Source organism: Dermacentor silvarum, chromosome 9, assembly GCF_013339745.2.
Source record: "Dermacentor silvarum isolate Dsil-2018 chromosome 9, BIME_Dsil_1.4, whole genome shotgun sequence".
NCBI classification, from domain to species: domain Eukaryota; kingdom Metazoa; phylum Arthropoda; class Arachnida; order Ixodida; family Ixodidae; genus Dermacentor; species Dermacentor silvarum.
The window spans coordinates 144,453,741-144,479,219 of record NC_051162.1 but is presented as its reverse complement, the minus strand read 5'-3'; the positions used below and the strand labels follow the sequence as shown (position 1 = coordinate 144,479,219).

General features: G+C 46.7%; 1 protein-coding gene across 2 annotated transcripts in view; it reads right to left on the bottom strand.

Annotated features, from left to right (window-relative positions):
• LOC119464468 (F-box only protein 3) overlaps window positions 1–25,479 on the bottom strand; it is a 36,567-nt gene that overhangs the window by 10,662 nt on the left and 426 nt on the right. The window contains exons 2-6 of one of the 2 annotated variants that reach the window (XM_049656409.1): window positions 18,961–19,050; window positions 15,170–15,330; window positions 14,554–14,668; window positions 11,032–11,113; window positions 9,311–9,482 (exon numbers count right to left, since the gene is read on the bottom strand). In XM_049656409.1, the coding sequence (XP_049512366.1) occupies window positions 9,311–9,482; window positions 11,032–11,113; window positions 14,554–14,668; window positions 15,170–15,330; window positions 18,961–19,050 (620 nt within the window). The remainder of the gene's footprint in view (window positions 1–9,310; window positions 9,483–11,031; window positions 11,114–14,553; window positions 14,669–15,169; window positions 15,331–18,960; window positions 19,051–25,479) is intronic. The other variant, XM_049656410.1, reaches the window with a different exon arrangement.

Below are 25,479 nucleotides of genomic sequence, written 5' to 3'. Positions count from 1 at the left end.
CAGCTTGCGACTAGTGTGCTGCAGAAAGTGTGCTGTTATCATTGTTGCGAAGGAATTAGACAGGGATAATAATTCTTTGGATATGGAATGCTGCTGCAAGAAATTTTCAAGGATGAGTCAATGTGCAAGCAATTTCTGGTCAAGAAATTATCGAGAATGTAGTCTACAGCTGTAATCGCACTGCCTAAAATATTCCATCTGTGCCATGTTGTGTGACTAACAGCATTTACTTACAAGAACAAGTTGTTTGCACAACTTTGCAGGAGAGGAATGTTGTGATCGCAGATGACGCAGCGCCACCAGGTGGCATGGAGTTGACCCGCCTATATCAAGCAGCGCAGGACACGGCACGACCGTTCCGTTTGGTCAGCCGAAGAGGCTGGCCATTTTAGTATTTATTAATCCGTAACATGCAGAAAGCACTGCAAGCGTTCAAACGTTACATAATGCTGGTTCCCAAAAGTCAGCTTTGCCACAATACCGCTGTGTTGCATGGTCAAGCATATGCAATGTAAGCATACCAAGAGTACAAAGGGGCCACTGTCACGGGACATAAAATGTGTTCCTTAATTATACACGCGCGCACCCCACCATCTCCTGTCACAGTACAAGCTCCCATACGCCTAATAATTGTACTTGCAGGGCTTTAAGGCTATCTGGAACGTGGCCGTGGTGATTTTTTTTTTTCGGACGTTTTCGCGGTCCCTGGAGAGTCTGAAAAATCGGACATTCACCGCAGTCACAAGGGCTTGAGAAAAGAGACAGCTCTATGCAAAGCAGGGCAGCAGACAGACAGCCATGTACGAGAAACTCTCTACCTTACAGGGAAACATCAGGCAAACTTGTTTTGCTATAACGGTGACAGGTGGGCTGGGCGTGGCAACGGCTTAACTGAGATCTCATTGACACCTTGGGAACTTTGGCAAAGAAGCATCCGCTAGGTGTACATTTGGCGCTGGGTGCAGCAGAGCGGTAGCGCCACCATGCCAGCGCACGAGGCGGATAGGCGGGTCAACCGCACGCCACCAGGTGGCTCTGCAGATGTAGCGCAATTTACGATCACAACACTGTGCTTTGACGCCATCGGCGAGGATGAGTTGGCGCCAATGCCGACATCGGCTAGTTTCCTTCAACATGCCACTATAAAAGATCCACACTTAATCGTGAATGAACCATTTGTAGTTCTGTGAAGTCGTTACTGGCAAAGAGCTACATTTCGTATTGAATGAACTGGTGCCAGCTTTTGTCAACTCATTCCTAATAAAAAAGCACCGCATTTCATCGTGAAAGAATCAGTGATGTTCATTTATCTTGTTTTTGGCAAAGAAAGCCTACATTTCACATTTATTGAACTGGAGCCAGTTCTTTTCGACTTGTTACTGGCAAAGAAGTGCGAGATTTCATCGTGAAAAAAGAGCCAGAGCCCGTTCTATTCAACTCGTTTTTGGCAAAGGGCCACATTTCGTTGTGAAGGAAATAGCTAGTTTCCTTCAACACGTCACTAGAAAAGATCCACACCGAACCGTGACCATTGGTAGTTCTGTGAAGTCGTTACTTTTTCCGTTCATTACTGCCGCAGACTATATAAATGGACGTGACAAAGGAGGCAATTACTGCATCTAAGCATGGTAGAAAACCAAATGCGCAATAGAATTCCTCATACATGTGAAAGTTAACAGAAAATGAGCCGCTAGACTTCGTCACGATTGCGTCGTAGCGTCGTATAGTGTTACAGTAGAACCCTGCTGTTACGTTCCCAGGTGCTGCGTTTTCCCGGCTGTTACGTCGTTTTCGGCTGGTCCCGGCACAGCTCCCATAGAACCCAATGCAATGGTAACCCCGCTGTTGCGTGGCAACTGTGGGACTGTTCCCGCATCATACGTTGCAAACTGCCACCCCACACCGGCCCGAGCGGCCATTTTGATTTTTTATGTCGCTTGGCTTGGTGGCTTGACGATGGCATTGGCCGCCCAAAGTGCCGGGGGCGACAACTATGACGTATTTTCGGCTTCCGCCAGCAAAAGTATGGCCCTTAAGATATGTATTTGCTATCTAATGATGGTGTCTATGACGCATTGTGGCCCTAAAATTGGTTTTGGCTCATAGATGTTTCGTATAAAGTCCAAGGGCGATAATGCAGTCGCCGCACGCTGTTTGCTGTGTGTGCGAGTGAAAACGTGCGAGGGGAGCCGACGACCGCGTCTAAATTTTGCATGCACAAGAAATAAAAGCAGGGAGGAAGCGCAGGATCAGGCTTGAATGAAGGGAGGGGGAAAGGTCACGCCCATGGTGGCAAGATCGCCGGGTCGCGGGATGCAGGCCTGCCTCGCACACGCTCGCATGCACGCACACGTGCGCTCGCTTCGCATTCCGTCGCGGCGGAGAAGGTGCTTCCGGTTGCTGCTCGCGCAAGAATGACAAAATTTGGGGCGAAATCTCTAGGTTGTCGGCGGGTAAAATTTGTTATTTCGAGGGGGTCTCCCGCTGCCACTTCGTTACGTAGAGGTCTCGAATACATGTGCTTCTATGGAGTAACGGCGGGGAATAGAAAAACTTCGTTATATCCAAGAATTTGTTATATGGAGGTTCGTCATAAGCAGGTTTAACTGTAGTAACACTAGCTTAGAGTTTGTGCATAAGGTCACACGCTTCTAAGGACTTTCGAAAATACACTAAAGTGGTTTTGGACATAAAGGCATTTTTTTCAAGAACTAGAGGGGGATGAAAAGGTTGGAAATGGTCAGATAATGTGCTATGCGATGAGTGACGGCTATAAACACGGGTCGCCGAAAATAAAGCTTTTTGTTGGAAGTTAGTGCATTAGTTGTCTCGTCTTTTCTGTCGTCTATATCTGCACTGCAACTCACCAATATTGTTACGATGGGGTGCGTTTATTTAACAGATGAATTGATGAAAAGGCGCCGCGCCGACACCAGCCGCTACCAAGGCAAGTGCACTTCGTTCTCCTCTTCTTCTGTCCTTGCCGTAGCTTTAGCGTAACACTCCTCCCGTCTCAGACGAAGCCCGCTGGGCGAGTAACTGTTACGTCCACTCAGAGTCACGTGGATGACAGCGTTTCAGGCGAGCGACGTGAACAAGCTGCGTCTTCTTAGACCGGTAGCCATTGGACACGAGACGAGCAATAGAGTAGGTTACATCACTTAGGCGATCGGTGATGACGAAAGGCCCGGTGTAACGAGCCAGAAACGAGCCACAGGATCGACACGGGTTCCGCGCATCCCATAAGGCAGAAGCCTTACCGCGTGTCCGCGTCAGAGCGAAAGATCATCGCTGAACAGGTCGACGACATGCTAGTTAAGGGCATTATCCAAGGATCCTCTAGCCCATGGGCTGCGCCGGTCATCCTCGTGAAAAAGAAAGATGGGTCCTGGAGGTTTTGTGTCGACTACCGGCGTCTCAATTCTGTGACGAAGAAGGATGTGTATCCACTTCCCCGGATCGATGACGTTGTCAATTGCCTTCATTCCGCGTCCTACTTTTCATCTGTGGACCTCCGATCAGGATACTGGCAGATACCCATGCATTCAGCTGACAAAGAGAAAACCGCTTTTGTGACCCCAGACGGCTTGTTTGAATTCAACGTCATGCCGTTTGGTTTGTGCAACGCGCCTGCAACATTTGAAAGGTTTATGGACACGGTACTGCGCGGCCTGAAATGGGAGATTTGTTTGTGTTATCTTGATGACGTCGTCATTTTTGGCCGCACTTTTGCAGAGCACAACGATCGACTGGACATTGTTTTTACATGCCTTGAACAAGCTGCCGTTACACTGAATTCAAAGAAATGTCACTTTGACCAACGAGAGGCGCTAGTACTTGGTCATCTAGTGGACAAGCACGGGGTGCGACCAGATCCACAGAAGGTCGCTGCAGTTAGCGGCTTTAAACAACCGCAGTCACAGCGCGAGCTTAGGAGCTTCTTGGGTCTTTGCTCGTACTTTCGACGTTTTGTGCCCAACTTTGCCGATACTGCCTACCCCCTGAATTCATTGCTGCGCAAGGATAACCCTTTCATCTGGACAGCAGATTGCGATTCCTCGTTTCGTCAACTGAAGTTCCTGCTCTCTTCCGGACCCATACTTCGTCATTTTGACCCCTCTGCCACAACAGAATTGCACACCGACGCGAGTGGAATCGGCCTCGGCGCCGTCCTCGTGCAGCGCTTTGGTGACGCCGAGCATGCCATTGCATACGCCAGCCGTTCGTTGAGCAAGGCCGAACAAAATTACACCGTCACTGAGCAAGAGTGTCTCGCCGTCGTCTTTGCAGTCCAGAAGTTCCGGCCATATCTCTACAGGCGCCGCTTCATGATCGTTACTGACCACCATTCACTATGTTGGTTAGTTGGTCTCCGCGACCCGTCTGGCCGCCTTGCTCGGTGGGCGCTACGGTTACAGGAATTTGACTTTGCAGTCCGTTACAAGAGTGGCCGACATCATGCGGCCGCCGATTGTCTTTCGAGGCTCCCTTTACAAACAAGTGAATGTGACGCCGACAATTTCGATGAGTTTCTGGCTGCCATCGACGACATTCTTTTTCCCAACCTGGCCACCTTCCGGGAAGAGCAGCGTGACGACTGCAGCCTGGATGCCCTCTTCGCCTCAGCTGCTCAGCCAACAGGTAACAATGGCTTTGTCATCCAAGATGGCCTGCTCTACAGGAAGAATTATGCGGCTGATGGTGCCCGCCTCCTCTTAGTGGTCCCTAAAAAATTGAGAACCCACGTGCTCCGTGCTATGCATGACGACTCGACCGCTGGGCACCTGGGTTTCACCAGAACGTACCACCGCATTCAGGGCAGATTCTACTGGACCAGTATGCGACGGGATATAGAAAAGTATGTGGCCAGCTGTAACAAGTGCCAGCAATTCAAGCGCCCTAATACTGCTGCGGTCGGACTCCTTCACCCTGTAGCGCCACCATCATCTCCTTTCGAAATGGTTGGAGTGGATCTTCTCGGCCCATTCCCGCGCTCAACAAACGACAACCGTTGGATTATAGTCTGCGTCGACCATCTGACGCGTTATGCTGAAACTGCAGCGATGCCAACGGCCACTGCTCTTGATGTTTTGAGCTTCCTCCTGTCCTCTGTTATACTCCGTCATGGACCCCCTCGTGTTATTGTGAGCGATCGCGGTGGGCAGTTCGTGGCCGACGTAGTCGAAGAGCTGTTGCGTCTCTGTGCTTGCCAGTTTCGCCACGCGACCCCGTATCACCCACAGACAAATGGTCTCGTCGAGCGCACTAACAGAACTTTGACCAACATGCTTTCGATGTACGTGGATTCCAGGCACAAAAATTGGGATGACATCTTGCCTTTTATGACATAGGCCTACAACACTGCAAAGCATGAAACTACAGGCTACAGCCCTTTCTATCTTCTTTATGTTAGATCACCCCGCAGCTTCCTTGACACCATTTTACCTTTTACTCTTCATACGGACTCTTCTATTGCCCAGACTCTCTGCCGCGCTGAGGAAGCACGCCGCATAGCTCAGCTCCGTACGTTGGCATCCCAGGACCACTCCAAGATCCGCTACGATGCACATCATAAGAATGTGTCATACGACAAAGGGGACATTGTATGGCTTTGGACACCACTTCGCAAGCGCGGCCTGTGCCAAAAGTTTCTGGCTCGTTACACCGGGCCTTTCGTCATCACCGATCGCCTAAGTGATGTAACCTACTCTATTGCTCGTCTCGTGTCCAATGGCTACCGGTCTAAGAAGACGCAGCTTGTTCACGTCGCTCGCCTGAAACGCTGTCATCCACGTGACTCCGAGTGGACGTAACAGTTACTCGCCCAGCGGGCTTCGTCTGAGACGGGAGGAGTGTTACGCTAAAGCTACGGCAAGGACAGAAGAAGAGGAGAACGAAGTGCACTTGTTTATCATTTTTAGAAAAGGCAACGAGTCTTCAGGGACAACGGGGCCAGCCCCGTGCTCTCGGGGTTCGTGTGACGTGTCATCAGATAAAGCGCCTATGCGGATGCTGGTATCCACTTCAAAAGAGGCAAGTCGCATACCCCTGGGTAGCACAACTGACTGGGAGGTTAAATTTGACACCCACAATGTAGTTGTTCCGCAGACCACAGAGAGGACGCATCGAGGTACGAGCACACTTTTCTTCACAACCATCGAAGGCACAGGCTCAACAATTGCTTCAAATGTATCGGCGTCGACACCGCAAGCAGCAACTCGTACTCTGGATAAGGAACGTGCCGGTAAGACAGTATCTTCAATGAGGCGAGAGTGCGTGAACATGTAGCAGGTTGGTCAGCAAGAGGAGAGAGGAAAAGCTCGCCGGTACCGCAGTCAACAGTGGCACCGCACTGTTGTAGGAAGTCGAGGCCAAGAATTACGTCGTGAGTGGATTTAGCAAGCACTGCGAATTCGGCTTGATACACGTTATCGGAGAAGTAAACATTCGCGGTGCACACTCCAATAGGTAGGAGCAGCTCTCCACTCACAGCACGAAATGCATTAGCGTTATCCCAGAGAAACATCACTTTACGGCCTAGTTGGGTTTTGAAATCCCGGCTGATAACGGAGACACTCGCTCCTGTGTCCACTAAGGCCAACGTAGCAACATTGTCCACTAAAACACGAATCTTGTTATGACACATGGTGACGGGCGGAGGCATAGGGGCGTGTAGCTGATGATGACTGGCGACCTCACCTCCATTGGTCGCGCCGCCTAGTTTCCCAGCGGCGGTGACTTCAGACGTCGCCGCGGAGATGGAGACCTGCGCTGGCGTGAAGGCGGTGGCGTCAAGCTTCGCACAGAAGCTGGTGAGTCACTACGGTAATTCGCCTGGTGGTTTGTCCTGCCATCGGAGTCAGAAGGCCAGCGTGTCCCGTCACTGTGCCGATTGCTGCGCCGATAAAAAGTGCGCGGTCGCTCATACGACGGTGGTGACGTGCGACGGCGATGAGGACAAAATCTGGCGACGTGTCCGCGAATACCGCATTGGAAGCAGATGGGACGCTCACGGGACGCACTGAAATTGTCATTCGCTGGATCACTGGCACAGCCATCCCACTCTTGAGAAACTGCAGGTGCTCTGGGTGAGTAACCGCCGTGGAACTGAGAACTGGAATGCGCGTTCATAGTAGGGTTTGACGCTCTTGAACGAGGGGCGAAGTTGTAGGCATCTGCGGAGACGGCGGTGATGGACGTCTCACCGAAGTCGCAGTGAGGAAAGGGCTCTCGAACCCGCGGAGTCGAGAGGGAAGCCGCCTCACGTCGGTCAAGCTCTACGCCGAGCTCTCAAGGCTTCAAACGTGCGGCAGTGCCGAATGACGTCACTGACGGAGTCCAGACTATCTTTTCCGATGAGGAACTGGTACACGTCCTCAGCGATCCCTTTTAGAAGATGACCAACTTTGTCCTCTTCTGTCATCTGAGGGTCCAGGGCCTTGCACAATTTCAGCACTTCCTCGATGTACGTCGTGCATGTTTCGCCGGGAACTTGGGCTCGCTGCATTAGGGTTTGTTCTGCACGCTTCTTTTTAGCTGCGGGATCTCCGAAGCACTTCTTGATTTCATCTACGAACCGTTCCCACGTCGTCATGCTTTCTTCGTGGTTTTCAAACCACACTGACGCGGTTCCCTCGAGGAAGAAGGCAACGTTGTTAAGCTGGGCGGTGGCATTCCAGCCATTAAACCGACTTGCGCGTTGGTAAAAGCTGAGCCATCCATCCACGTCTTCCCCGGCTTTTCCGGCGAAGGTTCGTGGTTCTATGTAGGGCTGCCGTTGGGAGCTGGAAGAAGGCGGCGGGTTGTCGCCGTCGGAAGCCATCTCTGGTGGCAGACCGGCAATTCAGCGACTTCAGCGAAGCTCCACGGATTGCGCTTCTGTGGGCGGTTCGTCGTCGTTGTTCGGGGACGCCGTTGTTTTACCCAGCACCGTCCACCAAAACTGTTACGATGGGGTGCGTTTATTTAGCAGATGAATTGATGAAAAGGGGCCGCGCCGACACCGAGCCGCTACCAAGGCAAGTGCACTTCGTTCTCCTCTTCTTCTGTCCTTGCTGTAGCTTTAGCGTAACAATATGTTGTACCAACAAGCCCAAACAGCCACATTACCCACATAATCAGTTGGTGTGATAAAGGAATTCAAAGGGACAGGACGGATTCGGGTGACGAAGGACCGGGGTAATCAGAAATCCCTGCAAGAGGCCTTCATCCCGCAATGCAAATAATACAGGCTGCTGATGCTCATTAAAAAGGCTCACATGCCTCAGGGTGCTCTTGGTTGATTTCAGTTATCGACAATAGACAGTTTTAGTTAAGCGTGGTTACCAGAATAGCGGGCGTACCGGAATAGCGGGATCGAAATGCGCATGCGCAGAACGCTAAACAACCCATACCGTTTACCGTGCGCACGCTATTTCTCAGAGTTAACGTTACCATGTTAGCGTGTTTACGTAGTGTACGTAAAACATGGCGGCGGTCCCGGTCGCCCGCTTCAAACTGAATTTGGTGTTGTTTTTGTAGAATTCACTTCGTTCGTAGCAAATGACTGCGTAAATGGCTTTTGCTTAGTCTCATGCCGCTTCGACGAGAGAGTGTTATAGCTAATCTTGAGGAATTTTCGAGATCGCTTCTCGTTTCGAATGCGCCTAAGCCTAACGAGAGAAATTTTCTCCGAGATGCGAGCGCCACCTGTCGGTAAAGTTGGGAGATAGGCGCGACGACGGTATATGGCCTCTGAGATTGGAACATTTCGGAGGCTATGGTAAACAGCTTGTACTGCTTGTCTGTTTCGCTGCAGATCGGCGGACATGGCAAGTAAAAATACAACGCACTCCTGGCTTCCATTGCGCTGCCTCTCGCACTTTCCGGACGCACACACACATATACTTAGGTGCCCTATGTATGCGAAATTCAAAGCATAATGGAATAGCGTCCCTCAAGTAAGCTACGCTATCACGCTATACTAAAACTCTCTTTCTGCAAAGTTCGTTTGCGGAACGGTAACGCTATTTCCCTTAACCCCGCTATTACGCTAACGTTAAACTAAAACTGTCTAATGTCTAGGGTCGTGATTTTGCAACAATGCCTTTTTGATGCTGCTATTACTTCTTGCACTTTTCGTTCTTAATAGTCAGAGTGACTCTATGCCCACATTATCAATGGGATCAGCCAGCCATTAAAGGTGGATGACGAGAGTGGCATAAAACAGAGGGGAAGGAATTGCTACAAGATCGCGTACACAGTAGGCTGTTTCGAGTTGAGGTCACGAGCCTCCATTGTTAAAAAGAAGAAGAAGAAAAGTCACACTCACCAGTGATGAAGGCGTCGAGCGGGTGCCCCCGCACGCCCTGGGTGAGGTCTTGCGATGGGTAGAAGACGCACCCTGGTGCATGGCCGTCCGTGTCGTGTAGCGCAATGAACTGGGTCAGGCCCGAGTGCAGGCAGAAGGTCAGCGGCATGCAGCCCTGTAGGCCATCCCTGCTCTGCGCTCGTGTGGAAAGAGAGAGGGAGACCAGAAGACCCAGTGTTCATTTTGAAGATAATTAAATTAAAGGAGCATTTAGAGATATTTCCTGAATTTGTAGAAACTTTAGCACATGCTTCTCACACTTAGATGGATCAGACACAGCCAGCACGAAAGCTCGCAAACAATTTTAGGGTAGTATTTTAAAACGATACTAAAGTTGGTTGTGGAACACTGGACTTGGCGTAATCGACATTACAGTCAAACCACGTTATAACGAACATGGATATAACGCAGCAAATATAAAATGTTCCTTGCCAATATTAGTGTGTAGCGAATATATGCCTAAAGGAATATCGAATTCAACGAAGGTATTTCCGTGTCAGATCCGACTTCGTTATAATGAGGTTCAACTGTGTCTTGATGTCATGACTAAGAGCGAAATTTGTTATCATGTAGCAGTAAGGCTAGCTGTGATGACATTACTGACAAAACGAGAGTACTGCGCACATTTCTTTTGGCTGCCGAAGCAGCCGCACAAACGAAGCAAGCCAGTGTATCATGATCCATCCACCCCCTTGAGTGCAGAAAGCAAAAGTGGCTTGTAGAAACACATGTTACAATAAGTTATCTGGGGTGCTCTGATACATGCCAGAATTTTGTCTAGAATTTACAAGGCTCGAAGTTTCAATTACCCCCCCCCCCCCTCCCCCCAAAAGAAGGATGGGTTGAATATGTCCTGTCAGTACTGCTTTGAAAGGCACCAGGTGCCAAACATGGAACACACACACACAACACACACAAAGGAAAAAAAAAAGGGGGGGGGGGGGGGGGACAAGACAAGGACAACAAAAATGTTTAGTGCAGAGCCACTACTTACACACATATGCAAGCAGAAAACTCAAGAAAAAACCTCTACAAAATGTTCATGCGTGAACAGACACAAAGGGTGTCACACACAAGAAAGCCAGGAGCAGTCTACAAACAGAAAAGTATATCTAGGAAACTGAATCTTACAGAAATGAAGATAACAGGAGTTGATCCTGTTAAAACTTGATTAAAGCTTAACTGCACGCTCATGCCTGTGCGCCATTCTGAATGCACTGCATGCATACTTCCACTTGAGCCCTTGTTTTTTCTGTTCATGCGTGCACATATGTACCACTTTCTTTCAAGCAAAAAAATTAGTTGTGGGTCACCATTTGTCCAGTCTTTTCACAGTACTTCGTGTCCTACATTTGCTTCATTCTTTTTATCCTTAGGAGCAACTATTCAACGAACTAGCCTGCCTTTCAAACGTGCCATTATTTGTGTTTTTATTTTTCAGAGGATTGCGTAAACACTAGGCACACCATCCGGATGACAATGCAAGAAATAAACTAGATCCGGCCTCCTTGAATAAAAATTCAAAGATTCCGCTAGTTAATATTGTTCCCATTACTTCTCTCTACACACCTGTTCGCTTTGGGCAAAGAATGTCTGCTGCAAAAAACATGTCCTTTCATGGGTGGTTTCACATACAGCTTCCATGCCCACTTTGCACATATCGAGACCTGGAATCCACTGACCTGGAATCCCGCAATGGCCGTCTCCAGGTCCAAAAGGGATTCCGAGCGGTAGTGCGTCGGAATGCTCATGCTGCCCATCAACCTGCAATGGGAACCTCGATCAGCAACGCAGGAGTAGCCGTCTGCAACATCAGCCAGGGAGTAGGAACGTCTCAAGTAAGAGCGCAAAACAAACATGGACAAGAACGAAAGACGTTGCCTCTTTCGTTCTTGTCCGTGCTTGTCTTACGCTGCTACTTAAGATGAAGCTACACCACATCGCCTAAATGTCACTTCTGTTACAGGGAGTGGCAGGCTAAAGAAGTTGCAGTTTTGCTGATAATGCGATGCAGTGATTCAATAGTTACTGCATTATCACGTGCAGCAAGTCTTGCACTGTCTCACGTGGTTATCAATTGGAACGAAAATTAGCAATTCATGTAACGAATCTCCTTTTGAAGGGCCCCCTCTCTGCTGTAGCATCAGTGGAGTGGCTGAGAAGCAAAACCTTTGACTGGCACTCTGCGAGTCCGAAGTTCAAATCTTGACGGGGCCAGTGTAGATTTTGGACCCCTCGCTCCCATGGATCTATCCAATTGCCACAGTCACACACGAACCGATTTTACTATGGTGGTATGTTCACACGAATGGCTCATTGGTGACAGGGTCTGAGAACACACACAGGCTAGACTGAAGGCCACAGAAGTAGTCTACGGCCAACTAGCTAACAACTACAGTTGCGTTGTTACTAGCTAACAACTACAACTACGTGCAGACGAACTTGGTGTGCTTACCAAGTTCGTCTGTACGCTTAGCGGATGAAAAGGGTTGAGCTCGTGTTTAGGCAGAAATTAGCGAGTCGAATTTATCCAACATAGCCTAAACTGCCATTGTCATGCAGTCAATGCCGTTGGGTCAGTTGAAAAAGATGCATATTTAAAATCAGTGCAAAAGCAACAATACTGTAATCACATTAAAATCATCACCAAGCACAAAAATAAAAAAGTGTGTGAACTTGTAAAAGCTCTTCATATTCAAAGGCAGCATGATGATTGTACTATACCTGTACTGCCTATCTCACTGTAGATTGTTAGTCATAGTTTCGTGCTGATGTATTCCATGAAATCACATAATGACATATGTGTGCAGGTCGTGTTTTCTTTTTGTGTTTCGCTCCCAATGAATTTCAGGTGCTCCACAGTGCTTGTCCCGAATCCTCTTCTTTGTGTGGCCATTGTGTTTAGCACTCATTTCAAATATGTATTATTTGAGCGTCGCGACATTGCAACAACGCGTGACACACATCGAAGAGGGCTGTGCGCAGCGTGACTAGCAAACGCAAGACACGACCTTAGCCTCGATCGCTGTGTAATTTCTAGAAGACTGAACCACATCACTGAGCGAAAGTCTGCAAGCAAATTTTCTGTACTGCTGGCATTGTAAAAAGGCTGAACAACTTGTGCTTTTTGCATGAAAATATGCGAATCACAAAAGAAGCATCCAGAGGGTTGGAAATTGAGGCACACCGGTGCTTGTTTGTGGCCCCGAGTGTGGCCCTGAGTGTTTCAGGCCCTGAAACACTCTTCTAACTAATCATAGAATGGCCTCACTATTAAAGGACGTGGTCTCGCAAATCTTAAGCCCAAAAAATTTTTTACCAATCCTTCAACTATAAGTGGAGTTATTGCACCGATACCCGGCTTTCTCTCTCCTTTCATCTCTAAAAGGCTTGTCACGGTACCCGATGGCGGCCGCGGTGGACTACGTATGCTATACAGCCCGTCGATGCCATCTCAGAGGCCATGCGCAGCAGACTCAACCACACACAGTGCAAAGATGAAATTATTTTCCTGTCTTTTTGAGATCGTAGAGATATATATATATATATATTGTTCATGTATTTAACTCAAAATTGGCAATTATGTATTACTGAGAATCCTGAAATCAGCCAGTAGTATTGGTGGGCCAGGTGCTTTTCATGACGCAGCATGACGACATTGCGGAAGCGAGAAAAAGTGATTTTTCTTCGACAGCACATTGTAAATTCCCTGCTGCATGCAGTGCAGTAATATTTGGCTCACATGTTCACAGCAGCCTCTACAACAGATCGGCAATGCCTTCTTACTAGGTGCAAAAAGTGTTTCAGGGCTCCTGCTCAGATCGTATCCCGCTGTAAGAAGTGTGGTTGTTCTCCACACTCTTCAAAAAGTCGGTGAAGAAAAAAAAATATGGTGGAAAGGGCATGGCACTGATTTGGGCATTTGGGGAATGGTTTCCCAAGGTGCCCTATTAGACGCATACTAAGGGATTGAGTTCCGTAATCTAAGTCCCAAATCCCTAATCCACTCCCAAAGTGGCCAAGGTGATGCACACTTAAGATACTGGGCTCAATGAACACAGTGCTCAAGCAGTGAAAGGGACACTCAAGAGAAATAATACTAACTTTATGGTGATACCGTATTTACTTGATTCTAATGCACTCTCTCGTTCGGGAAAAATTAACTAAAAATGGCGCGGGCATTAGAAGAGAGTATGAAACCAAAACTGCAGTAGTGACAAGTATATACTAGTTGCTAGTGCCCAATAATACCATCATCCAAACCCATGCATTGGCTGCAGCTATGAGAGAGCTGCAACACTGTGCCCACTTTGCAAATTCATTAAATATTATGCAAGACATTTCAGAAACACGTATCTCAAATTCTATCGCCAGCACCGATGATGAGATTGTATGGGCTGTTGAAATACACCCCACAGCCTACAGGGACGAATGACCACGGTGCGGGGCCCCACCAACTCTATACCACATCACGTGGCAATGTGCGCTACACAACATAGAACACCACGACAAGAACACCACAAAAGAGCAATGGGAGGCACTGCTGTCCAGCTCGGCCCTCGATGACCAGCTCAAGCTGATCCAGAGCAGAGAAGATGGCAAGAGCCAGCGGAGCCCTGGACTAGGGGCCCCGACCATTAGCGATGCCCCTGTGGGGCAACACAAAACTCTGATTATTTTCGAATGAAGTTTATCTAGTATCTATCTATCTATAGTGATAAGGAGGCCATCCACTAGCGAGAAGTGAGTGATGTGCATGCCACTGTTTCTCAGACGCAAGAAAGGTTTTTTTTTTTTTGAAACAAGAACAAATTGTCATCAGCTTCTTACAATTAAAAAAATCTGGTAAGTGAACAGTCAAGGCTGTTGCATTTTTCATTTCTGGTCATGAAAATCAGGTGTGTGTCACCTTCAAAGGCAGGTTAGAATCAAGTAAATATGGTAAGTATATGTCCACTGCCACAAGCAAACTGCCTGCTTCTTCGGATTGTGGGTAAGCCCTTTGGTATTACTGCCCAAGATTTTCTGGGAGACACACCGGAGTTCTCTCAAAAGTTCTCAAGGGCTACAGGGAAGGGTTCATCTCAAGATGACGTGCGAGTCTCCAAATCGGGGGCTCATAACTGCGACTTAACTGCAGTGATCAAGTAACGAAGAAGTCACCAGAGTCTCCAGAATTTTAGTGGAAGGACAAGACGACTCACCCTGGTGAAGCTAGTCGCTGCCCATTATGGATCCGGTAGCAGCACCGCAGGTCGTCCGGAAAGCGCACGCCCAGCTTGCGCTCGGCTGCGTCGAGCTGCTCCTCCGTTGTCCCGACTGGGCATAAAATGGCAGACACTTATTTTCTCAGGGCTGCTCGACACAAGTGATACAGCATCGCAAAGAGCTCTTTAAACACATTACGTTGGAAGAACTCCCCACTGGCTGCATGTTTAAAAAGTCTGAGCACTGTGATTGGCGAACAGTGCTGGGGGGGTCTGCTGGCTGCCGTGTCAATTAAGAAAGAAATTAAACTGCAAGACCTAACGTCCCAAAACTGCAAAGTGGCGATGGGGAATGCCCTAGTAAGGGCTTCAAAATAAATCTCAAGCTGACCATTTCAGGTTTTGCAACACGCATCTAAGTCTTTAAGTACAGAAGTGTCTGCATTTCGCCCCCATTGAAATGAAGCCGTCGTGGACGGGAGTCCAACCCTTGACTTCGTGCCCAGTAGCAGAACACCACAGCCACTAAGGTGAAGGAGTCACAGGGTGAAGGAGTGAGAATAAAAATGTGCCGCAATGGACATTTCAAGCAAATAAACAGTCAGGTGCACACCGTTACCCTTGATGGATTGTGCGATGACCGGACAGTACTGCTGCATGAAGGTTTTGATCTTCTGCCAGGCGGCCTTCATGGCTGCGTAGCAGTGCACGTACCGCCGTAGGTCGTGGTACAGCTCTTGGAAGTGCGATCGCCACGTGGCGCCCTCTGGTAACCTGCAGCGGCAGCAGTGGCATTCAAGCATTAGGGGCATGCCGGCAAACAAACATCCATGTCTGGATCCCCTTCCCAATCTACTTTGCCAAGCAAGGAAGTATAGTGCAGCACACAATCACAGTTAGCAAAAAAGAAAAAAAAAACTAAAACTTTATTGCTGTACAGTCGAGCCTTATAAAGAACTAATGGATGCAATGAAGGAATTCCCTTCAAGTTCACCCCATTAATTTTAATTCTCATTTCAACGTCATGAATATTGACCATTAGTTAACAAATGACCCCTTTCCAAGTTCTGAACGATGATTAATTGACCAATTACATGCCAATTTAGCTAGACTAGCTTGTGATGCCACTTGTAACTTGCCTGATATGGCAATTAAGAACTCCCATGCTCTACCACCGCACTATGCAACTGACGTTGACTTTGATGCGCCCTGCACAGGACATGCTCTGTGCCTTGGCTGAGTGTTGCGCACTACCAAGCTGGGCCTATGGAATGGAACACGAAACAGCTCAGGGCATTATGGCTTGCAGTACACGCTGGGACATCAAAACCTAATGCGCCATTCACACCTGGAACATGTCCGGTCGGCGACTGAAAAACCTACGTCGCGAAACCAAAAATGGCCCTCGTCGTACCAATCAGGTCTGAGACCCGATGCCTCGTTGCCGGAAAAAATGACTGCTTGTTGCAAGCCAATCAGACGGCACGATTTTGAGGGAAAGGAGGGGACAGGGGCAGGAGCTGCTCGCGGTTGTAAACATCTGGTTAGCCATCTTGCAAATGGCGCAGGCATGGCCAGACGTGTCATCGTTTGCAAGTATATTTGCGTGTGTTTTGTGAACTTATGCCGTGGTTCGTGTGAAGAGAAGTCTGCAGGACAAGTGTACTGTGCAGCATAAGGACGTTGTGTGCAGTAAAATAGCTGTGGATCAAGCGTGCGTCTGTGTTTCCTGTGTTAGTACGAGCCAAATCAGGCTTTCACCGTGCGAATGTAGCCCTTTATTTTTCTGTGTACTATTGTGCTGGAGAACATTACCGTAATAATCGCAGCCCATAGCAAAAGTCATTGCTGTACGAATAAGAATGTGGCTTATCCAGTGCTGTGCACATGTAGGTGTGGTGCAATGCAACTGGAGAGTGCGAATGTCTTGCACACGTAGTGTATAGACGAGACAACACATGTTGATCAAGACTGCCAGTACAGTCATGTATGTGCTGTTTACAGCTGTCAGCACAATGAACACGGTGCTGCTAGCTCACATACTGTCTTTGTAGCTATACAGTGCGAGTGTATGTGATGCTAAAGCCACACGGAACCAAACGAGATGTTAGTGCAAGTGCAATTGGTGCTTTTTTTTATGGAAGCTTGTCACCATATTTGCCCACCTAATACAATGTCTGCGTTTGTGGTGCGTGCAGTGTATTTTTTTTTTACTGGGTAGACACATACAAAACAGTCCTGCACCAACCATGAATTGAGAACAAACATACGAGATGTGACCTGGCGAGTTTCAGTGCATTTCGTGAGAGTTGCCGAATGGCAATGGGCATTTCGTCGCGCGAATTGAGAAATTGGGTGTGAATGCGCCTGTTTTGTTGACGACTATCCCGTGGCTCCGCTCGTCGCCAATAAGAAGTATCTTGGTATGAATGCGCCATAATAGAGGCAAGGACAAACTGCTGCACACATCTGGTTTAAGTGCATTACACACAATGAACAGGAACAGGAATTTTCGCAGCAGATATCACATCACAATTTGAGCGCGCCATCACAACTTGCTGCCCTCGCCAAGTCCAGCTTTCTCCGCTAGCAGGTTGGATGGAAATTGCCATCCAAATTTTGCGGTCGTCTGTCACGCTCAACCACCGTCAAGTCTGTCAACATGGGCTGAATTTGTCTTGCTTGCTCGTCTAGCTGTCTGGCACAGAATTGCGTTTGTGATCGCAAAGGCGAGTTTTGACTTTGTTGGCAAGAAACACAACTGCGATAGTCGGATTGCAGGGCCTGTATGAACTAGCACCATGAGTGAGGCGCAGAGCAGAAAGTTCACGCATCTGGTGTTTTGGCAACGCATGTGAGCGTCGGAGTTGAGAGCATGCACGTGGTTTCCGCTAACATGCTCCGGCTATGTGAATGCGATGTTGCCCGGTGGCACCTGTATAGAGTGATCATGTGACTGCTTGGACTACGAAGCTGGCCAGACTGCCCCCATGTGAAATCCACCCCAAAGGGATTAAAAGGATCCTGTTCTGTCCTTACATTCTCGGTGATCACTCAGTGCGGCACTTTAGAGTGTTGGCTGTGAGGATGGCAATCAAGTAATTTCCAATCTGCCTCCTCCTTTATCCTATAACGAGATTCAAAATGAATCTTTGTCCCAAACCTCACTGTTACATTTTGAATCATGCGGAGGCAACTAGCCCAATCAATGATCTTACTAAGTTATATAAAAAAAGTTATGTAGAATCTCCTCAGGGAGTTATCTGAATGATGCGTAAGTGTTTCGTAGTAACAACGTGGTGTTGAGTGCTCTCCCCCAACACTGCTGGTAATCCTAGCACTGCTCAGCGGCTGCAGTTGTCTTGGCGCCTTTACAGTAAATGCGACAGCGCTACGGCGACGCGAAGTGCTGCGGAAGGCAGCGCAACGTGAACTGATGAGGTAGGCAAACTACTGCAGGTGGCAGCGCCAGATGCGCTGACGACGTTCCGATCCGAAGCCACGGCTACTCCACAGTTCTCGCTTACTAAAGGTGTGCCTAGTGCGTGCCTGATTGCACACGTCATGTGGTCACAGAGATGCGCTCGTGCCACTGCTCGCACTTTCGCAGTCGTCTTCTTCCACAGCTGGCGAACTTGAAAGTGATCATCTTACGCGAAGGACGGAAGGACGCCCAGACAGTTTTCTTGTTGGGTAACTATAGACATGCTTACGCATTTAAAATGAGGTCCTAGTGTAACTGCATGTTGCACTCGGGCTGCTCTTGTACACCTTGGTCATACAATGTAAGCGAGAAAGCATGTGAATATAAGTGTGTTGTTAAATATAGACTGCATCATAATATATTGGTATTAGCCTGACAGTAATGTAAATGCGGCATGAGATGCACGAGCATGCAGTATGGGAGATTGCATGGTTCATAGGAGAAACACGCTGCAAGACACACGAAGTGAGAAAGTGACAATAAAGACAGGGCCAACATTCTGTTTGACTTTTCGCTGGTGATAGCAATCATCAAGTAAGCTCGTTGTATCAAATTACATCATCTGTATTATGTCACGAGTGCTTTAACTATGGAGATGGGGGCCTGTCTAATCAGATTGCATACCAGCTGCAAACGCTGTAGTAGTACATTCTCAAAATGAGGCGAGGACAATTCTTGTCTCTGGAACTTCCAGTGACGCCATATATAGAGAGATAGCTGATTATGCTTCAAATACTGCCACCATTGCTGCCAAGTTGTAGTTTCTTTTGCACCGTACAAGGTCACCCAATAAACGATTTCCTTTTTCAAAAAAGATGTTGGCCTGCCTTCCTGTCAACCAGTACCCATCACTATCACGTGACATAATCACTGTGTGAAATTTCAGTTGTACAGCTTCTTAATAACCACAGTGGTCTTACTCTGTCTCCAGCCAGTACTTCCAGCAGAGACCACGCCAGTGGGGGTCGTGGGCGCAGACATCCCGAAGCCGACGGCTCAGGCGGCTGCACCTGCAAATGCGGTCGTCAGAAATTTTTAAAAAACTTAAAACAAAGAGAAGGAAGTTACAACATAAGTCCAGTTAGAATGTGAGAGCCTGCCAAAAAAATTTACTGCATCTGTTTATTTATGTAACGAACCACAATAGTTGCATGACGGGACACTTCGTAGCAGTTAAGTGCATGCACACAGTGGAACCTCGTCGATACATTCCTGCTTAGTAGAATTTCCTGGCTAATATGTTCAATATAAAAAACTGAAAATTTCCCCCGAGTTTCATTGTCTTCTTGCTCAATACAGTTCAATTATGTTTAATCATGCCTGAATACTGGTTTGATTTAGTCATGCCTGAAGAAATTATTACATTATCGCTCATATACCTGTATCTCATGCGTATTCTCTGTCACTTTGTGCACGTCTGCACCCATGGACCTCAGCTTCTTAAATGCATTTTGTTTGAGCGTTACCACAGTCTAGCATCATCACGCTTAGTCTCTCCTATCTTTTTTTCGTCGGTCATGCAAATTAGGACTTCTGCCATAGTTGCCTAACTCGTTAATCCGACAAAAAAGTGAACGTGTTAATTTTCATCGTCAAATGCAGCAATAAGAACAAGTTCAACACAACCAGTGTGAAGTCCTTCACACATAAGTACACTTAAACATTTTAGCAAATTTTTTAACGACACCACATTTCCCAGTCACGAGAAAATGTAGACACATGAGCAATGCGAAACCTCGATTGTGTTTCTTTGTGACAGTATTATTATTATTTGAATGAATAAGTGGCATTCTGCTATTGGTCAAAAAAGGATGTTCCACATCCGTCCACCAAGGCACTGACTGGCGCTGGCTAACACTTCCTTGGTTACAGATCTTGTACCCATATACAAGTACCCAAGATTATAGATGTGGCAACAGCCGCCACCGTAGCACAATTGGTAGTGCAACGCACGCGTAATGCGTAGGTTCTGGGTTCGGCCCTCACTGGCGACAAGTTATCTTTTGATCCACTTTCATTTCCCCTTAACCTTATCTTTGCTACACACTAGCTAAATGATGCAGATAAATTCCCCGATGCTTTCCATGGCTGCATTATCTGTTGGCTTCATATGGCCATGATTAAAAAAATCGGGCCCCCTTCTCATTCATTTCGCCTGTCAAAGCACATAAAATATAGCTACACAGGTTGTGTGGAAACACTTTTAGCATGATACTATAAAAGTAATAATCTCATCAGATCGCCAGCCTGGAAGGCAGCTGCATTACAGAAAGGTACCATTTCCGTGTACCAAAAAGGCACTTTTTTTTTCTTTGAATTTCTGTAAAAAATCACATCTTACAATGGTGTATACTTTTCAAACTATACATTTTTTAAAACTTTCCGTGTTAGTTTCATCATGCCTCGCATATTTATATCTGTGATTTAAGCATTCATTAAAATAAATTGTTGAAAGCTAGCGCTAATGTGTCGCTTTCTGCCCTTATACAGATTTCTTTTTTTTTTTTTTTACAGTAAATGCTAGTTTGCTATCTTTGCAGTCTCACTGATAAAAGCTGTTATCTTGTAATGCCGAAACTGATTCGATGCAGCAGCTCAAGTGCCTTAATCAACTATGGTAGACAGCAGCAGCGTGTCTAGAACCTAGAAGCTCCTTTTGCACAAAGATAACGCCACACTTCTCCAGATATGGTTTGAACTGGATCCCCATAAAAGTGAACGGTATCAAGAGTTATCAGTGGCAGCTGGCACGACTGAACTGCTTCCACAGCGATAGCACCCTTTCGTTATGTGTCGCTCACAAACTAAGAGACAGCACAGGCTTCCGCATTTCTGTTATCAGCAGCGAGATATCGCAGTCAATATAGGCCTCTGAAAGCAAAGCATCTTGTTAACAGAGACAATATCACACCTTTCTTTTTTTAATTTCTCGGCAAAGTGCTACTGTACTTACTCAAGTAAGCACAGCATAGGCCGACACCCAGAAAAACTAGAGGGCCGAAAAAAAAGCGATCAAAATGCTTCCTCGAGTACAATTCAACAGGGAAACTAAGATCGACGATGAAGTGATTGTGTCATTCTAAGCTTTTACACTAATCACAACTAATTTGCATAATTATATCATCAGCTCTTAAGCCACACACACACTCGCTCCTTGCTATCATCTGAATCAATGTCATTCAATTACTTCTTGCTTCCCTTGGTTTGAAATCAATTTCGTCCACTGTGTTTTGCATGCGAGCACTTTCAGAAAACTTGTGATGCCAGTTTAGCAAGTTAGTGATTCGTCTTCGTTTGAGCAGCAACCCGTGTCGTCAATGGCTGGTCACAGGTGCAGCGTGGAAAAGCACACTTACAAATTAGAAAGGGAGTTGATAAGCACCCAGAGAAAATTAGAGTTAGAGAAGGAAAATGAAGAGGTACGACTAAAGCGAACTAGGCTACTTTAGTTTCGCTGTTAGATACCTTATTTTTTTCGAACACATGAAAAGGATACTGCTTATGGCTGGTAGAGAGTGGCATTCTGCCTCTTGAAGAGGCTGACACCGTATGCACAACAAATCAAAATGCGAAATTGGAAAAAGAGGTAGCACTAATCAACCTTTAAGAAATTACATCATTGAACACGTTGCTATTGAAAAAATGAAGTCAGTTGGTGGTCAAGGCATAACCTTCCAGGTGGTACATAGCCATTAGCATCAATTTCAATTATACTAATCCTTAAATTGCGTAATAATATACGTGAACAATCCACGAAATTTTGTTCCACAGAGGATAATGAACATTTCCTAAGAAAATCACATGTGGAAAGAACATACTTTGCCACAAGTTTGGAGGCAGATATTTAGAGGCTGGTCTAGTGTCAATATTACTACTAGGCGGATTCTAATTTCTAATGCCTATTAAGCAGCACAGTGCAAATAACTGTTGTGACCCACGCCGCAGTGAACGTGTCAAAACTATAAGTGGCATGCGTATAACAGTAAGAATTGTGTTGGGCACGGTTTCTGCCTTGGAGAGTCCAGGGTCAAGTAAATACCAGTTGTAGTCCAATGTTTTTGGTGTGTGAAACTCTCTGCATCTCATTCAATTTTGTGCTGGTAACATCTTTCAAAAAGAAGAAGAGAGAGAGAAAAAAATACTGCAGGTGGCATGCTTTAATTTGCACTGTGCATAACCAAGTAGTAATATAACTGTTTATATCGCGATCAAGCATTCTCATTATCCAGTAAGCCAAACAAGTAGACAAGCTTTGAGTACATAGCAGTTAACATAAAAAAAAGAGCACTTTTAGCTTGTCTGCGTGTTGCAAGCGTAGGTATTTCACTCAGCTAAGCCGTAACTGATTCCTTTGTGGCACTACTAGCGCATTTGGAAGCTACAAAAGAGCGCAGACAGCGTGTAAAACTGGCCAGCAACAGGAAATTAAATAGACAGAAATGAAAGAAGTGGAAAAAGAAAGGTGCACTGGCTTAAAATACGAAGGCTGCACAAACGTAAATGTTCACGACATGGATATAAACTCTGAGTTCACAGCTGCTGCTTCCTTTCCAAGCCAGAAAACATGTACCGAGTGTAAAAAAAGAAGAAAAAAAAAGGAGAAAACTTCCAGCACAATCCTACAGAAACTGCATAACTTGCATAGCGAATAGCCATCTATACTAACAAGAGCTTCTCTGAACTTGATTTCTCTCTTCTTCAATAAACAACTTCATGATGTGCTGAACCTTTTTTAACATTTGCCTTTTTCTTACGAACACAATGACTCATGTATATATTTTTTTCAGACGCAAGGACTGTACACATCTTTCTCATTTGCATTCACACAACTGTATTTGCGTCTAGCGTACGTTAAGGTCATTTCTTCACATTTCAGCATCTTCCGTCGATATTTTCTTTGTCTTTTCAGTTAACCTTTCTATTTCAATGCTGACACGGAATTCCAGTGGACTGTTGTTGCATATGCAGGTCCCTGCCTTCTCACTAGCAATAGCCAGCTGCGTACACACTGGCTGGGTATTATGTGGATTTGTCTAATATCCATGCTTGTGACTTTGGACGTTCTTGTGGCATCATTTTATTAGGCTGTGCCTTTCTAAATTCCCAAAACGTCCGTATTTTTCTAAATGCACGAAATCAATAGGTCTCCGCAACGCACAACATAACAGCAAATCACTGTATTTATAATGCAATAATTAGTTCACCATGACTGACCCTTTGCAAAGTGACAAAGCCATCACAAAAATAAAATCGCAAGGGTTTGACGTCCTGAAAAATGTCCCGAGCTGTGAGGGACGCCGCGGTGGAGTGCTCCAGATTAATCTTAAATGTGAACAGAAACTGCAAAAGACTGTCAACTTGAGCCAGTTGGTATGTGTCGAAGCTAAATAGAGCAACAGTGCACGGGAAAGGTTGAACAAAAAGAAATGAACGAAGCGCTTCCCATCCGTTCTCTTCTGTTCATCCCCTCCCAAGCGCAGTTACTCTATTATAATAATCTTCGACATGTACATGAGCATTTTTTGCATTCTGTCCTCATTGAAATGCGACCCCTGTGGCCGGAGGTCGAAGCCGCAACCACTTGCCAAGCAGCGGAACGCCATAGCCACTGCGTTACCGTGGCGGCTACAAAGTCGCTTGAAGCCAGAAGGACAAAGTTTAGCCAAATCCATGCTGGCTGAAGTGTCGTACCTATATTTAGACACCAAAAGCAGAGTTTGTTCCAGTAATTTTTGTAGGAGACCCTCTTTTAGAGTTTGCATTTTGTAAACAGGTAAAACGGTCTGTAGTTTTAAAAACAAACCCTTTTTTTTTGCCTGTTCACCAGGGTTTGATGTTTCCTTGCCAGATGTATTTGTGGATATAAGGTACGTTCGATTCGCCTGCACCGCCTGAACCAGTTCACGGGGTGCTGCACCCTGCCATTCGTTTCAGCGGTGCAGCAATGACGTCGGCTGAACCACGCCGTTCGTTTCAAAAGGTGCAGGAAAGGTGCAGGGCTGGTTCATGGTTTTGCTGCACCCACTCCAGTGTCGGTGCCGCCTTGGTGCAGGCGTACAGGTGTGCGGCAGAAGCGCAGCAGACGACACAGAACATGGGCACGATCGCCGTTAAAACCCTGCTTATGCACGTCTGATGTATCTACGCAAGTGTAGTGTGTATTTACGCGCCAGAAAACGATCATGCCTGTAGTTCAGGACCTCTCAAACTTACGCACTCCGTGCATATTAGTCGGACATAACATAACGCCTGCACCTTGACATTCGTTTTGAGTGTTGCGCTGTGCCTGCACCACAGTAACCGAACTGCACAATTTCTGAACTCCTCGTGAACCTCCGTGAACTGGTTCACAGTGGTGCAGGCGAATCGAACGGACCTATATATCCAAAGCTTATATGTGCTCCAAATGCAAGTACCAGCAAACGGGCTTACATAAACCCAGCGGTCTGACCGTCAAAGTAGTGCGACTAAGTGCACCTCTGTTCTGCCTGATAAAAAAAAAAAAAAAGAAAAAGACCATTCCTACATCAAGCCTGAACACATATTGTTGGCTTATAGGCTTCTTACTGGAATGGAAGAGCGCATTCGATTAAGCAGTTTCTTTCATTTACTTGATTTTATTATTTAGCTCTTCGACATCTGCTCCTAGGTGTGTGCCCATTACTGGCCAATTCCTCAACTATCTTCAACGCCTGACTACGTGTCACCTTTTATTATCCATCAAACTAGCGCCATATTCATGAGGCCAGTCGCATTTGGTCTCATTGACCCGGTGTTTCGACAAGTGGCTCCAATTATTGACAATGAAAAAGAGACGAAACCACGATTAAGGCCATCCAAGGTTCACGGCAGCGGCGGTCACAAGAGCTTACGCTATGGGGCCACTAAGGTCATTAACTAATCAATGTTCATTCATTAACTTTTTAATTATTTATATTAAGGCACGTGCGGCAATCGCAGAATTGTGGCCGGACGGTACTGAACGCATGATCACTTAGTAAGCAATTGCGAGGCTAGTTTCACCAGCGACACTAGCTTCAAGATTCCTGCTGTTCCAACGCGTTCATTTTTACGAAGTTCGCAAAGTCATAGCAATTACCGCGGTCACAACACATCTTCGTTTAGATGTAGCACAGGCTGGTCGCTTGCAGTGAGAATTTCTGGTATCGAGACTCTGAGAGAACGCGTACAAGTCCGAAACGTGATAGAGGCGCCTTGTCGCGTGTTTACCAACACCGTAGGGGTGTTCGCACACATCCGAATTGCCGCCATAAAGACAACACGAATTCGCAGGGAAATAAGTGCATGAGCGTAGCTGCACGAACCTCACCAACATTGTTGTTAAGCAACTAATACCGCCTAAACGCCAAAACCAATTTAAAATAAAATAAACAGCAATGCCTGCAGACGTCTGCGAAAACATGTCGATGTGTCGACAC